Below are 16,926 nucleotides of genomic sequence, written 5' to 3' on the forward strand. Positions count from 1 at the left end.
CCAAGGGTGCCTTCCGCACATCACGTTGTGGGGGCAGTAGGGGAGGGGATTTTACCGCCCATACCCTCGGATTGGGTCGGGTCTTCTTCTAGGCAGCAGTTGGGGGCGGGTTATGCAACTATAAGAGATGTACACGTGGGTGGTTAAGTTCCCCATGGGTGATCATGTATTGTTGTTAAAAAAAAAAAATACTACTCCCTCCGTCCCTATATAATTGTTCACTATTCTATTTTGAGATGTCCCAAATTAATTGTCCACTTTCATAAATGGAAAGGAAAGAAGATATTTTATTGGTGAATTTGGAGAGAGAAGATATTTCTTTGGTGGAGAAATGAAATTAGTGGGATTTCCTTAAACTGTGTGTTTTTTGTCTGGTGACAATAAATATGGGACGGAGGGAGTACCATAAAATAAATAAGGTTGTAAATGATAATCCGATTGGTTCTTAAATCGTGATATCACTATCTCAATTAAATATTTCGACCCTATAAGCCTCTGGTTCACGAAATTTTAATTGAAATAAGACAAGAAAGAGATTGGGTTCCACACAAGAAGATTCAAATCCAAAGTATATAAGAGAATGTGTATGCTTCTGTGTGTTTCCGAAATGAAAGCAACTCCATGTTTTCAGTTAAATTCGGTTGCAACTCGAAAGGGTGCAACGAAAGTGTGTAAGGAAAGAGTGAAATCTTTCATTTTTGTTCCGTTAATCAAAAAAACCTTATCCATTTACCTATTATAATGTTTTCCCCAAATATAAAAAGCTTACTATTACTGTAGTATATAGGAGTATAGATAGCGCACGTATTTCGCGTTCACTGCACCACAATAATAATTTTAAATGTTTATGGTAATTAATATTGATTTTTTTGGGAGTGTGAAAAGTATTAAAACAAAGAATGACTTTTTGATATTTTATTGTTAATACAAGAACATAAATTTCAAAGTAACATTTTTATAATTGAAACGGTAATTGGGGGGTCTTGCTAAATTTATATATTAATACTAGTCTTGCTAAATTTATATATTAATACTACCTCCCTCCCAAAATAAATATTTAATTTTGTACACGGATATGGCTAAATAGTTGCGTGTTTGTTTTAATTTAGATCGTAAACGTAAATTGTAAACATTGAAGTTTCAAATTTTTGTGTATCGTGAGTGTTTTCAAAGAATGACATCTGACAACAAAGTTGTTTCATTTGAAGAGGTTTCAAAGCACAACCGGAAAACTGATTGCTGGCTTATTATCTCTGGAAAGGTTAAATCTTTAACATTATATTTCATTAGTTGTGTATATATTTTTTCTTCTGATTTTGATTGGATATGTGTAATCATGCTTACAGTAGTATAGCAGGTTAAGAGTTGAACATACCTATTTATTCTAGTGATTTTATTATATTTTAGAGCGATTTTGTTCGAGTCATAGTTATGGCAGAGGTTAGTTAACATCTTATATAAGTGCTATTCTCATAAAGACAATGGGTAGAGAGGAACTTTAGAATGATTGGTAGATGCTTGTAGGGCATATAAGATTTTGATTTGAGCTATGGCTGAAGGGTCTTGTCAATAAGTTGGTGTTATATTCCCTTTTTGGTATCAAGAATCTCTCAAACTGAGCACTACGTGCAATGTTAATTTTTTTTTTTTTTTTTTTTTTTTGAAAGTCAAGTTGTTGTCATCGAATACTCTCATTTGCCACGCACGCACGTGCTTTCGGACAGAAAACCCGAACCGCATTACAGTGTTCCGAACCTTAAACCATCTCGAGGGGCAGGCGGTCGGACCTGGATCCTGAATACGGGTCGGTAAAATCTTCCCCGGGGCAATCCGGCTTTTTAGGAAATAAATCTCACGGATATTTTTCAGGGGAGGGACTCGAACTTGAGACCTCCCCACCCACATCCCAATGCACAAATGCAAAGGCGTGAACCACTGACCACTAGGGTGGGTTCAATGGTGTATATGGTTGGTTATAAACCTCTGATGAATGTTGCATCGTATACTCCCTTTAAGGGTATAATATTTTTTTCCTTGTTTTTAAATGTGTCTTTGTATGTAAACTAGGTGTATGATGTAACCGCTTTTCTGGATGACCATCCTGGAGGCGATGACGTACTGGTATTAGCAACTGGTAATTAAGACTAATTAAAACATATGTGAACGATTCTTTAACTCATTATTTGTTTACGCACGTATCTTATTGCCACTCTAACATCTTATCTAAACAAATCCACAGAGAAGGATGCAACCGAAGATTTCGAAGGTGTGGGCCACAGTCAAGATGCGAAAGACATGTTGAAAGATTACTACGTTGGTGAACTCGATACCAATACACTGACTCGGGGATACAAATATAAATCGTATTCTAAAACTGCTTCTTCCAACCAAGATTCCGAAAGTTCATCTACCATCAAGTTAACGTTTCTTTTACCGATATTATCCGTGATTTTAGCATATGTTCTCTATTACTTCTCCAAGAAAGAAGTCTAATCAGCTTCAAAAGGTTACTCTTGGTTACTCTGAAGTTATGTCATTTGCATTATAATTACAATACTTATAATAGCCGAGCAAGTTGCCGGTAGCAACAGTAATTCCTTGAACAATTTTGTCAATTCCTTTTTTTTCTGTTGCTTTTCTAGCCCAAATTTATGGCCCAACGAAGTGGGCCTATGTCCTCTTCCTAGTTTGTAATATGCACGGAAAAAAAACCCAATGTTGAATTTGAACATTTTCTGCTATAAGAACCATAAACTTGCTATTATTGATCAAATAGCATGTTACCCGTGTACAAATTTGGTTATGTATGTGTGACTTTCTTGTGGTTATAAACGCTAAAGTGACCAATGTGGGTACTCAGAAAGGTATGGGTGTCTTTGAGGGTGTACAATTTGAGGGTGTACAAGATAGATCATCGAACAGGATCCAAAATTTTATAAAACTATTTATATATATTTGTTTTGGTATCGGTTCAAGTAGGGCAACAAGAACTCGCAACCGGGAAAAAAAGATTATTTGCTTCTTTTGACAAAATTTACTTCAAGTCATAAGTCATTTTAATAGAGAGATCTTAGAAATCAGTTTTTGTTATTTATAATCATAACTTTTAAGAACCACTTTTTTTTTAAAAGACAAAATTTTATTAAACAATAACCAGCTCCCTAGTAAGGCGGTATGAAAATCGCAAAAAGCAAAAAAAAAAAAAAAAAAAAAAAAAAAAACAACAAAGCGATTACAAAGGCTTTTTTACATTGTGACAGACAGAGCGCTCTAGATTTGAGCAACAACTCCATGTACCATTCTCGTACAAAACATATTGATATTCGTTATCATTGGATACACGAGGTCAAGGTTGCAAAATTCGCTATACGGGGATTAATCGGTCGGAACTTTGGAAGGATTAATCGGCAATTCGGGGATTAATCGGAGATTAATCGGATTGTACTGTATACATTTAAATATTAAATTTTAAAAATTATATGTGTAACTATAGAGAAAAATCATAAATACAAAGATATTTTTTTTAACCTAATTGTCTAAAATTGTTCATTTTGCTTCAAAACTATAAAATTTTAGTTTAATTCATATTAAAATGTTAAGCATGTTTGACTTTGACTGATTTTGATTACCAAATTCGATTTTGATCCATTATTTCACGTTCAACGTTTAATTAAACGGATTTTTGAAAATCAGAACGAATTGCTCCTAAAAATGATTAATCAGGGATTAATCGGCGAGTAATCGGGTTTTTACAACACTGCACGAGGTAATTGATCGACAACTGTTGAGACTAGTGAAGATCCATACAAAGGAGAATCTTGCGGATATGTTGACAAAGGTGGTGACTCGAGAGAAGCTAAAGTTATGCAGAGACATAACGGAATGTGTTTTCCTTGTATACGGCTGGAGGGGAAGAGTTGATAACTTCCAGCCGTAATCTAGTATCTTCTAGATGCCGCTAGATGTATCGATTCTAGCCGCAATCTAGAAGATACTAGATATTCAAAGTTGACGATTTTGACTATAGATATGGAAGTAGCAAAATTGAAAACTATTACGGCTATCCACCATTCTCCATTCACACACGCGTTCACACCTTTCCACCTCCTCAAATTTTTCTTATAAATAGAGGTGGAAACCTTCATTGTTATGGCATTCAGAAAAGTGTAATCACAACCTAGTTAGTGTGTGTAAGTTTGAGGTTTTTTTTATTTTAGGTTTGTAATACTCGTGTAATCTATTCTTGTAAATAATAGAGTTATCTTCTCTCAATTTGTGTCTACTAACGTCCGGACGATCATTTCATAATCAAAACAAATACAACCAGCCTAACAAAATTATGAAAGCTAACTAAGACGAGCGAAACCGAAGACTACTACACTAAAAGAAAGCCGAAGGGAAATACACACAACAAAAAGGTGAAGAAACACCCTAGCAAAGTAACGGAGATCAATAAATATGCCATGTGTCATACTCATTACCCTCTAAAACACTTATTACTATTTACTATTATTATTATTATTATTATTATTATTATTATTATATATATCTAAAAGAGATATGACAAATGAATAGTGAAGTTCATAAGCTTCACAAATTCACACCAAACTTTTAATTTTTTACAATTCAACCATACCCTCCATAATAGTTAACTTCATACCTTTTAGAAACTTACCACAAATTTTTCACATTTTATAATTTAACAATTACACTTCTCATTCATTAAAAATCGATCACATAATAATTTAACAATTACACTTCTCATTCATTAAAAATCGATCACATAATTTTCACTATCTAATAACTACTCATTATTATTATTATTATTATTATTATTATTATTATTATTATTATTATTATTATTATTATTATTATTATTATTATTATTATTATTATTATTATTATTATTATTATTATTATTATTATTATTATTATTATTATTATTATTATTTTTAAATCAATCACATAATTTTTAACTTTATTATTCACATTTTAGAAACTTACCACAAACTTTTTTATTTTTTTTCAATTCAACCACACCATCCATAATAGTTAATTTCATAGCTTTTAGAAACTTACCACAAACTTTTCACATTTTATAATTTAACCATTACACTTCTCATTCATTAAAAATCGACCACATAATTTTCACTATCTAATAACTACTCATTATTATTATTATTATTACTATTATTATTATTTTTTAATAAATCATATAATTGTTCACTTTATTATTATTTAACTTTTTTTCTTATTATAAATTAACTACGTAACTCATTTTTTAATAACTGTTATTGTTATTTTATATATATATATATATATATATATATATATATATATATATATATTTAGTTTTTCATATTTTGTTAAATAGTTTGTACCAATCGTTGATGTACGTTTCACTTTATTGATTGAGCATTTGGATCTTTTAGCTCCACAAGACGAAAAGTAAAACAAAAAATGATGAATAATTACTTTCACCCTTATTACAAATCAAACACATAACTATTTTTGATTCTTCCTCGACAAAATGAAAAATAAAGAAAATTATAAATACTTACTTTCTCAATAATTAACTATGTAATTAATGTTAATTAAGGGTGAAGAACCGACGCAAAGCCAAATCGCCCAACTAGTTAACTCCGTTATAATAACAATTTATATTTGTATATATCACAGAGACAATAACTTAAAACTACCGTTGGACAAATTAACCCTAATAATTGTAGTTGGAGCGAATAGAATGTTGGTGTATTGGTGATGACCTGACTTACCATAAGTGAGGTCAGGGGTTCGATTCCATGCACTGCAAAATATTTCTCTTGAGGTTACCCGCCCATTTAATGGGCCTCAGAGGTCTCGGACATCTTGCTTTCGAGCCTCACCTAAGGGGGTTTAATCACACGTGGTGTCCGTTGGATTCGTCACAAGGATTTCTTCCTTAGGGCGGTAAGACTGTAATAGTTCGTCTCTGAAAATGATCGAATGAATGGATTCCGACATCGTATTTGGTCCTCGTCAGTGACACCTAACCGCCACTAAAAAAGAATGTACATGTACTAAAATTCATACTCCATTTGTGGTGGATTGGTGCTCATTGTGATCACAATTGTACAACTCTTAGCTAAATTTGTCCATAATTATTTTTTATTATATATATATATATATATATATATATATATATATATATATATATATATATATATATATATATATATATATATATATATATATATATATATGGGGCAGGTTCAAACGAGAACTACAAAAAAGGCGAGAATTGCGAGAACTCTTTGATTACATGGTTTATATGCATTTATATTCAACAAATTGCATATAAGTGTTATCTAATGTTCATATCATTTGCAAAAAAATGTTCACAATCACAAATTACGTGTTCAATTGTGAATTATATGAAATGTCTGTGTGTTAGACAAACACATCTGCACATGTGAACGAGAAATTATATATTTTATTATATAGTTAAACTATAGGTTTTTTCAAACTGTTTTTTGTTCAATCTTACTCTCCATCAACATTTATATGTGATTCAACCTACTCAAATTTGAAAATCCTTGTAATTTAATGGTTCTCGCTGTTCTCGATCTTTTTTTGATTCTCGTTTGAACTTTTGGCTATATATATATATATATATATATATATATATATATATATATATATATATATATATATATATATATATATATATATATATATATATATATATATATATATAAAATATTAATTTGCCGTCTTCAAAATTTTGCAGACTTTTTTTAATGGAGATATCGACATCGAATTATCTCATTTGTTACCCACACACGCGTTAGGAGAAAATCCAATTCGCGATGATGTTGGCAGTACCATCGAAAGTTTGGAAAACCCCCCAGAGACCTTCTGAAATCGCATTAATGTTGACAATATCATCAAAGGTTGAAAACTCACTGTTTGAAGTGATACACTTCTTGATTTAGCTCTTTTTGTCCAACTATCTATTAGTTGTTGCAAAATGTATATTAGTGAACCCTCAAATATGTAAGTCTTAGCTATAAATTTTATTTCTTTTTAGTGAACTAGCTTCACCATGACCAGTTGATTGAAACAGTGACAGATTTAGAAATCGTAGTTACTTGTGTCACTCATAAAATCCCAAAAAAATTTATAGTAGATGACTTATTGCTTTTATGCTCAAAACGAGAAAAGAAAATTTTCCATTTAGAGTTTGTATATAAAGTGCATCGTATCCTTTTTTACATCCACTTATCGAAACCACATATTTACGTTGTTTTTTTTTTAACAATGAGATTTGAGTCATTGACAGGTGTAATAACCCGTCTTTTTCCGTTAATTAATTTATTTCCCAGGTTGTCATTCACCACCGTCCCAGCTTACTATCCACGAGTACTATAAAGTTTCCACCACTATGTCAATCACTAACCACTATCGGTGTTACACCGGTAACCTTCACTATCTCCCACTTCTTGTTACTACCACCACTACTCTATATGAGTATCGTCATCACCGTTTATCACTACGATTGCGTACTAATCGTTATCATAATTCGTTATTCTTTTCGTACCTAAAGACATTATTTTTTGACTTGAACCGCATTGACGTGAACAACTAGTTATACACTTTCCTCGGGAAACGCATCTTCAGAGTTACACTAATTCTTTCGATTTAATACGAGTCACGTTAGAGATGCCGTTACACTTTGTTCATTTTAAATCTTCATGAGTACACGAACTTGATTCTATGGAGTGATGTGGGAATGGAGGTATGAGTTAGCATAATATAACGACACTCGATCAACGTAGTTATATTATGGTAAGTCATACCAAAGTTCTAATGACTCATGATGGTGATTGGACTCGATCAACCTAATCACCATCATGTGCCATATACATGACTTTATTTTTCCTTGTTGCCATCCGAAAACTTCGAGAATATTGATAAAAACCATACCAAGGACACACCTTTGGCTATTGCCAAACCATATTGATGCTTCTGAACAAACGACCAATTCTTTCAACTTCAAAACATATGTTACACGTGTACACTATCTCGTCTTCACACACTTTTATCGACGAACTACGAAACGCTTGATATGCTCACATCGAGGCGGAAACTTCTCTCTCATTACACTCGTACTTCCGTGTAAGGAAATCCTTTATCTAAATTCTCAATGGAGAGAGAGACTCTTCACGTTATACTAGTATTCGCCTCGAGGGTGAATAGTCCTAACAAACGTTTTCAGAAACCGATAAGAATCTTGTTCTAGCAAACATTTTTTAGAAACTGACAAGATGGGAAAAACTTGTACAACTATACATTATAGGAAATTCTATCTCGACACGGTGTGCCAATGTCGTTTATTTCGGATCAAGATGCTCGTTTCACTTCTAGATTTTGAAGTGCATTAAAAGAAGCCTTGGAAACACGTTTAAACATGAGTACCGCGTACCATCCATAAATCGACGGACCAAGCAAACATACGATTCAAACCTTGGAAAACATATCACGAACTTGTATTGTTGCCTTTAATTGATTCGTCTTACAATGATAGTTATTATTCGAGTATTAACGCCGCACCTTTTTGAAACTTAATGGCCGCAAATGTCATTCTCTTATTCGTTGGATTGAAGTAGGTGACTGAAAGGACCCGTTCATACCGATTATAAACAATTCACAATAGTTGATTTCATTGCGAGGTATTTGACCTCTATATGATACATTTTACAAACATTGCATTCGTTTTTAAAAGACAAACTTTCATCACATTGAAAGTTGACGGCATGCATACCATTTCATAATATATCCAACTATAAATGACTTAATAATATTCTTGATGAACTCAACGACTCGAATGCAACGTCTTTTGAAATATGCCATGAATGACTCCAAGTAATATCTCTAAAATGAGCAAATGCACAGTGGAAGATTTCTTTCATACTTGAGAATAAACATGCTTTCAAGTGTCAACTAAAAGGTTGGTGAGTTCATAAGTTTATCATAAATAATAAAATTTATCATTTTGATAGACCACAAGATTTAAATATAGTACACCTATCTCGTGTACTAAACCATTTTTCATAATACTTGGCAGAGTAGGTTCGTATCCTTTTCTCCTCCGTAGGTTGCCTCGCGATTTTTAATAATCGCACACATATCTCGTGTACAAAACTAATACACATAACCTGTGTATAAAATCATTCTCTCGATACATAACTTTCAATTAGATTTCATTGCTCAACATGGTAACCGACCTTAACATATAATGCGCATCAATAATATCCCCAAACACAGAACATCTCGTCTGTATAATATATAAACTTTGAAGTACTAAACACCACGCCCACTAGCTCTTCCGTCTAGTGAACATTCTGGGTGGGGGTGTTAAACCCGGTAGCTACCTTTAGGATTCACGTGAATTAGGGCCATACCCGTTTCTAATTCTTAGGTTACCAAGCAATAATAATCAGGGAAAATATTCACAACAATTAGTGGCAATTATAACGTCCAACTAATTCAATAATAACGCACATAACTTCTGTCTGCATAATAATTCATTCGAGGAATGTTTTGCTTGTGTCTATCTCGTCAAATATTTATAAAAGCATTTCATGTATTCTCAGTTCAAAATATATTTCAAAATCATTTAATAAAGCAGTTATAAAAACAGCGCATGTATTCTCAGTCCCAAAAATATAAAGAGTAAAAGGGAGTAAATGAACTCACGATACGATATTTTTTAGTAAAAATATGCATACGACGATATCGAACAATGCAGGGTTGGCCACGGATTCACGAACCTATATCAAGTATATATATTAACACATATAATCGTAATCGAACAAGTTTATGTATTATTAGTAATTGTTATTTTAGTAACTTATATGTTTCATTAATAACTAAATTAGCTATATTTATTTGATATACTTTAGATAAATAATTAGTATTTATTATGAAAATATTAATGTTGTTATGTGATATGTATTAAATATATTCTTATATAGCTATTTATTTGGTAAAATAATATTAATAATAATAAATAAAAATTTGTATCTTTTTATGATACTAAAAAAATAATTAGATTTCGTAATGATACTGATATTAATAGTTTTGATAATAATAATAATAATAATAATAACTATAATAATAATTTTTAAGATTAATGATAATGGTTTTAATCCTAATGATACTACTAATAATAACCTAACTAATAATACTAATAATAATACTTATAATAATAATAGTAATAATAATCTTAATATTAATATTAATGATGATACTAATTACAATAATAACAATTATGATATTAATATTAATAATAATTATTATAATAATAATAAATAGAGTAAAATTACTACCTCAAGGAAGTAGCCCTTAAAAAATGCCCAAGTTAGGGTTTGAACCCCCGACCTCCCGCTAACCCGATAACAACCTAAACCATTTCTCCAATCGTGCTTTCATGATTTAGTTCCTAATCTATATATATATATATATATATATATATATATATATATATATATATATATATATATATATATATATATATATATATATATATATATATATATATATATATATATATATATATATATATATAAAATTCGTCTCTTTTTCTTCACAATTTCATCATCACTTTTCATCATCAACTGCTCATCATGATATCATCATCATCAACGTATATGTTCATCATCGACTTCTAAACATCATCAACTTCGTGAGTGTATAATCACCATCGTTATAATATGATCATCATACACATAGTCATCATCACGACATCATCATCAACATGGTCTTTTATCCTAACCAATTTAATCATCATCATAATCTTAACTCTTATCATCATCCTTATTGACTAATAATCATCATCACCTAAACTATCATCATCTTTTATACGCGTATTATATCATAATAATCGTTATCATTATATTTAGTATTTATCATCATATCCCTCATCATTTATTAAACCTAATAATGGTCCAACAAAACCCGAATCTGGGTTACAACCTACTAACAAAAATACGGCCTACGTAGTAAAATATCATCCCAACATTAATTTATATGTACTCGTTTCAGTTCAGATCTGGAAATAGAAGAAAGGAAAAACATATAGCGGGTCTACATGTTTCCACTTCCTTCAATTCTTTGATTTTTTTTAAACGTGGAAGTAGAAGGTAAAGTGTAATATGTCGGCCATTGTTTTGTGTCTAATTCCACTTGCGATTTAAAATACTATATAATAGTATTACATGTATTCTAACTTGACCACTTTTAGATAGTGCACCTATACCACTTAGTTTATGTTCTTAAAATACTCACCAGAGAATAAAAAGATAATCAACAATCGATGATTATATCAAATTATATTAATCAAATTCTTAATTTTTATAATTAACTAGTATAATTATATTAATATTATTGGTAATACTAATAATAATTTTATTAGTAATAATAATATTATTGATAAAGAGTTTAATAATAAATAATAATATGATAATATTAATATTAACCACAATGATAATTTTTAATAAAATTAATTACTAATAATAACAATAATATTAATAGTCTTATATGATGGAATTCAACATAAAAACAAGTTCTTAATGTCAACATTATCACAAAACCAATTGTTATAGAGTTAAAGCAAGCGGAAGCAAAATTATTAAGAAAACAAGTTTATATGCTTAACCATTTAAATTGAATTCCATGTAGATATCAAGTCATGAACATATGCTTACAAATAAGAACAAGGAAGTAGGATGTATACCTCCTCAAGTGTGTTTGAGGGCTGTTTTCAAAAGGACAAGATGATGATGAAGATGATGAATGAAAGCCTCTAACTTGAAGCCACAAGTGTGAAAATACCCCAAGCTTTTGATGCACCAACACAACCTTTGATAAGTTAGGATTTTAGACACTTATTCAACCAACTAAACAAGCTTGAAACCCCTTCTTTTCTCCTCTAAACTCACGGCCAGCAGCAAGGGGATAAGCATAATTTTTCTTACTTTGTTTATGTGTGTATTATCACTCACTTGAGTCAAAGCCTTGGTTCTCTAGTTAAGCATGTACCTTGGCACTTGTGTGGTATTAAAAGTAACAAATTTAGGCATGGGATGGTCTCCTTGGGGCTGCAAAAAACGTCCACCACCATCCCATATTATAATTACATTAGTTTTTTTAAACTTGTAAAAAAAAGCCATGTAATTGTTAATGTTACTTGCAAATTTTATAAACCTTTTATAAAATATTACACATTATAATTATTTAAACCTATAAATAATTAAATATAAATTATTCAAATAATTTATCTCAAGTGATAATATTTTAGAAAACCGATTTTCTAAAGTTCAAGTGTCGCGTATTTATTTAACGATCCAATCGTTAAGATTAAATACATAGAAAGTGTTGGTAAGCTTGTTATTGGGTATGACCCGACTTGGATCATAACATATTAGCCACATTAATTTAATATGTCTCTTGGGCATACGAAATACCTTCAATCTCCCACTTGCACGAGAAACATAAGAAATTAATGCAAGTGACGGATACCACCTAACGACCGTCCATCACCCCCAATATGTTATGACTTTGTGCCATTCAATAACATCATCCCTTTTGAGTTCCCATCTCGAATATGAATAGGTGAATCTTTTCATTATATCCTTTCGTCCTAGATGTCATGTTAAATCCAAGAGATACAGAGTGATCACTTTCTTCTAGATTTAACTTTATCAGGCCTTAGACATCTGACTCTCAACGAATAAGAGGGACAAATTCCATCTTGACTACATACGTCCTAAATATACACCTTGCATTATACCTGAGCTCTTCCTTATGAACTACCATATTTCAGAATAGCGAAGGAAAGAATCAAGGCACAATACTTGGTAAATATCCGAACCCAATATGTATCTCAGGTCAGAGGATACAATGATATTCGCCTTTACTCACGATTACGTGTGATCAACCACAAAGGCTCCATTTAGTAAATCTTGAGAGCGGGTCTTCCAATATTTGTATCCCACAAATATCTATGAACCTTGGTTGCAACCTTTCCCCACATTCATCCCGTGAATATATACCAATCCAAGTTCATAATAGTCTAAACCTCACACTTGTTCCCACAAATGTAATCGACTACGGAATTTAGAATAATTACTTATTCATGGATGAAATATGCAAAATAGGAACATGACTCAAGATTAATAAATTAATACCATAATTATATTAATGATTTTGAACAAATTCGTTCTGTTACAATACATAAAACAGATCACAACCAATCACTAGAATATCGAAGCCCTAATGCACTAACATGCCCTTGATGTTTTGCACCATGTAAGAGCTTCGTGAGTGGATCCGCTATATTAAGATCTGTATGAACTTTGCGAATACATATCTTTCCCTTTTCAACTTCATCCCTTATGTAGTTGAATCTCCGCTCAATGTGACGGGTCTTTTGGTGAGCACGAGGTTCCTTGATTTGAGCAATCACACCCTCGTTGTCACAAAAGATCTCAAGAGGGTCCTGAATGGAAGGGACTACTCCTAAGTCATCGATGAATTTCTTCATCCATGCAGCTTCCTGAGCTGCCAATGAGGCGGCAATGTACTCTGACTCGTAGATAAAGCAACAACATCCTGTTTTGAACTCTTCCAGGAGACCGCACCTCCATTTAATGTGAAGACGTAACCGGATTGTGATCGTGAATCATCTCGATCAGTTTGGAAACTCGCGTCCACGTAACCCTTTACTGCGAGTTCTTCTTCACCAGACCCATATATTAGAAACATATCCTTAGTCCTCCTAAGGTATTTCAATATACTTTTAACAGCAATCCAATGACTGTTTCCTGGGTTATTCTGGTATCTACTTGTCAGGCTAAGAGCGCATGACACATCCGGTCTAGTGCATATCATTGCATACATGATTGACCCAATAGCAGATGCGTACGGGACTTTATTCATTCTCTCTTGTTCATCTTTCATGGTAGGACACTGAGATGAACTGAGAGGCGTTCCTCTTTGAATAGGTACCAAACCTTTCTTAGAGTTGTCCATCTTGAACCTTTTCAAGATCTTTTCAATGTATGCACTTTGATTCAAACCTATCAGTTTCTTGGATCTATCCCTGTAGATCCCAATCCCCAAAACGTATTGTGCTTCTCCAAGATCCTTAATGGAGAAGCATTTACTTAACCAAGTTTTAACTCCTTGCATTGCCGGAATATCGTTCCCAAATAATAATATATCATCCACATATAATACAAGGAACATGATAGTGCTCCCACTAGCTTTCTTGTATACACAAGCTTCATCACCATTTTTAATGAAGCCAAATTTCTTGGCCTCCTCATTAAAACGATGATTCCACATTCTAGATGCTTGTTTCAATCCGTAGATTGACTTTTTTAACTTGCATACCTTTTTAGGATATTTTGGATCAACAAAACCTTCAGGCTGAACCATATAGACATCTTCCTCAAGATGTCCATTTAGGAAAGCGGTCTTGACATCCATTTGCCATATTTCATAATCATAATGAGTAGCAATGGCAAGTAATATCCTAATAGACTTTAGCATTGCCACAGGCGAAAAAGTTTCATCATAGTCAACCCCTTGAGTTTGAGTGAAACCTTTTGCTACAAGTCTAGCTTTATATGTATCCAAGTTTCCATGTATGTCGGTTTTCATCTTGAAAAGCCATTTACAATCAACTAGCCTGGAGCCAGTAGGTTGTACAACCAGTTCCCAAACTTAGTTGTCATACATGGATTGCATCTCGGTGTTCATTGCTTCCTGCCATTTATCTTTATCAATCCTTGATAAAGCATCTTGGTAGTTTGTTGGTTCATCCAAATCGACCACATAGCAACCATCCATGAGAAACCCATATCTCTCAGGAGGATTACTAATCCTACCAGATCTGCGAACGTCTTGTATACTTTGATCATCCATTTGATCATTCTCAACACTTTCATGTTGAGCGCTAGTGTCAACCAATTGTGTATTATCTACTTGATCTTGAACCTCTTCAAGATCTATCTTCCTTTCACTATTTCCTTCCATTAGGAACTTAGTTTCAAGGAATTCTGCCTTCCGAGCAACAAATACATTTTGCTCGGATGGATCATAGAAATAGTATCCCATATCATCCTTGGGATATCCTATGAAGATACACTTCGTAGATCGAGCATTCAACTTATTAGGGACATAACGCTTAGGGTAAGCTTCACATCCCCATACCGTTAAGTATGATAGAGATGGAGGTTTTCCAAACCACATCTCATGAGGTGTTCGTTCTACTTTCTTGGTTGGAGCCATATTTAAAATACGAGCCGCGGAGCATAGACAATAACCCCAAAATGATAGAGGTAACGAGCTTCTAGCCATCATAGATCGAACCATATCCATTAGGGTTCGGTTCCTCCTTTTGGAAACTCCATTAAGTTGGGGTGTTCCAGGAGGAGTGAGTTGCAAGATAATCCCATAACTTTTAAGATGTTCTTGGAAAGCTTCGCTTAGGTATTCACCTCCTCTATCGGTACGAAGTACCTTGATTGTCTTGTTGAGTTGATTTTGTACTTCGTTTTGATATTCTTTGAATGCTTCAAAAGTTTCGTCCTTATGCCTTAATAAATAGACATATCCGAAACGACTGAAGTCATCAATGAAAGTGATGAAGTATCTTTCACCTTTCCTAGTCATGGGCTTAAAAGGTCCACATACATCCGAATGTATTAATCCTAATAAGTCTTTAGCCCTTTCATTGGTCCCTTTGAAAGGTGCCTTAGTCATTCTTGTAAACAAGATTCACATACATCAAACGAGTCTAGTTCATTTGATTTCAAAAGTCCATTCTTTTGAAGTGTATGCATTCGATTCTTGTTTATGTGACCAAGGCGATAATGCCATAAGTAGGAATCACTCAAATCCCTTTTGAGTTTCTTGGTGTTTGCATGGAACATTGAGCTATTGTATGATGTGTCATCATGAACCAATTCATAAACACCATTCAAAGGCGAAGCCTTAAAATAGAACACATTATCTAAAGAAACATGGATATCATCATCAATAAAATTGAAATCAAAACCACATTATCTTAAACGGGAAATAGAAATAATGTTTCGAGATAAATCGGGTGCATACAAAATATTTTTCAAAATAAGCTCCAAACCACTTGGAAGCTTCAAAACAAAGTCTCCTTGAGCTTTCACTTGCACCCTTGCTCCATTACCCATGAAGAGACTTGTTGTTCCTGCATCTTGATTACTTCTTTTGAACCCCTGCAAAGAATTGCAGATGTGAGTTCCACATCCTGTGTCTAATACCCATGTATTAGAAGAAGTAATACTAAGCTCAATGTATACCATATATACATTACCTGAGTTTTGCCCTGCATCCCTCTTTTCTTTCAACTCCTTGAGGTAGATCGGGCAGTTGCGTTTCCAGTGACCCATTTCACCGCAACCAAAGCACGGATCTTCCTTGGGGTTAGCTTTACCGATAACCTTTTTCTTTTTGTTCTTGTTGGTTGGGGTAACCATATTTCCCTTTCCCTTGCCCTTGCCTTGGTGGGTGGGTCCTTTCCTCTTAGCCGCCTTCGGCTTAGAAGTGTTATTATTTTTGGACCCGCCTTCATTGATCATAAACATGGGTGAAGCCCTTTTACCCATGCTTGCTTCGGCCGTCTTAAGCATGGCATGTAATTCTCCAATGCTCTTATCCCATCCATTCATGTTGTAATTCATTACAAATGTGTCAAACCTCTTTGACAAAGAATTAAGGATAAGGTCCGTGGCTAATTCATTAGACACGTTGCAGTTTAGACGGTTTGCTCGATCAATTAGGCTTTTCATCTTAAGGACATAAGATGAAACAGATTGGGAGTCGTCCATCTGAGATGCATGAAGC

At 33.0% G+C, this 16,926-nt stretch overlaps 1 protein-coding gene across 1 annotated transcript; it reads left to right on the plus strand.

Moving 5' to 3' along the window:
* The first annotated feature begins 1,174 nt into the window (after positions 1–1,174).
* On the plus strand, positions 1,175–2,493 carry LOC139854270 (cytochrome b5-like). The gene is made up of 3 exons (XM_071843584.1): positions 1,175–1,261; positions 2,068–2,134; positions 2,240–2,493. The coding sequence occupies exons 1-3, from the start codon at positions 1,175–1,177 to the stop codon at positions 2,491–2,493; spliced, it is 408 nt and encodes a 135-aa protein (XP_071699685.1).
* The last annotated feature ends 14,433 nt before the right edge of the window (positions 2,494–16,926 follow it).

The sequence above is a fragment of the Rutidosis leptorrhynchoides genome, chromosome 6, assembly GCF_046630445.1.
Source record: "Rutidosis leptorrhynchoides isolate AG116_Rl617_1_P2 chromosome 6, CSIRO_AGI_Rlap_v1, whole genome shotgun sequence".
NCBI classification, from domain to species: domain Eukaryota; kingdom Viridiplantae; phylum Streptophyta; class Magnoliopsida; order Asterales; family Asteraceae; genus Rutidosis; species Rutidosis leptorrhynchoides.

What these genes read in the sequence shown, in the direction of transcription:
- LOC139854270 (XM_071843584.1), top strand. Translation starts at nt 1,175, where the DNA reads ATGACATCTGACAACAAAGTTGTTTCATTTGAAGAGGTTTCAAAGCAC. An exon ending in GGCTTATTATCTCTGGAAAG is followed by an intron (nt 1,262 to 2,067) that starts GTTAAATCTTTA and finishes TATGTAAACTAG; the next exon opens with GTGTATGATGTAACCGCTTT. An exon ending in CGTACTGGTATTAGCAACTG is followed by an intron (nt 2,135 to 2,239) that starts GTAATTAAGACT and finishes ACAAATCCACAG; the next exon opens with AGAAGGATGCAACCGAAGAT.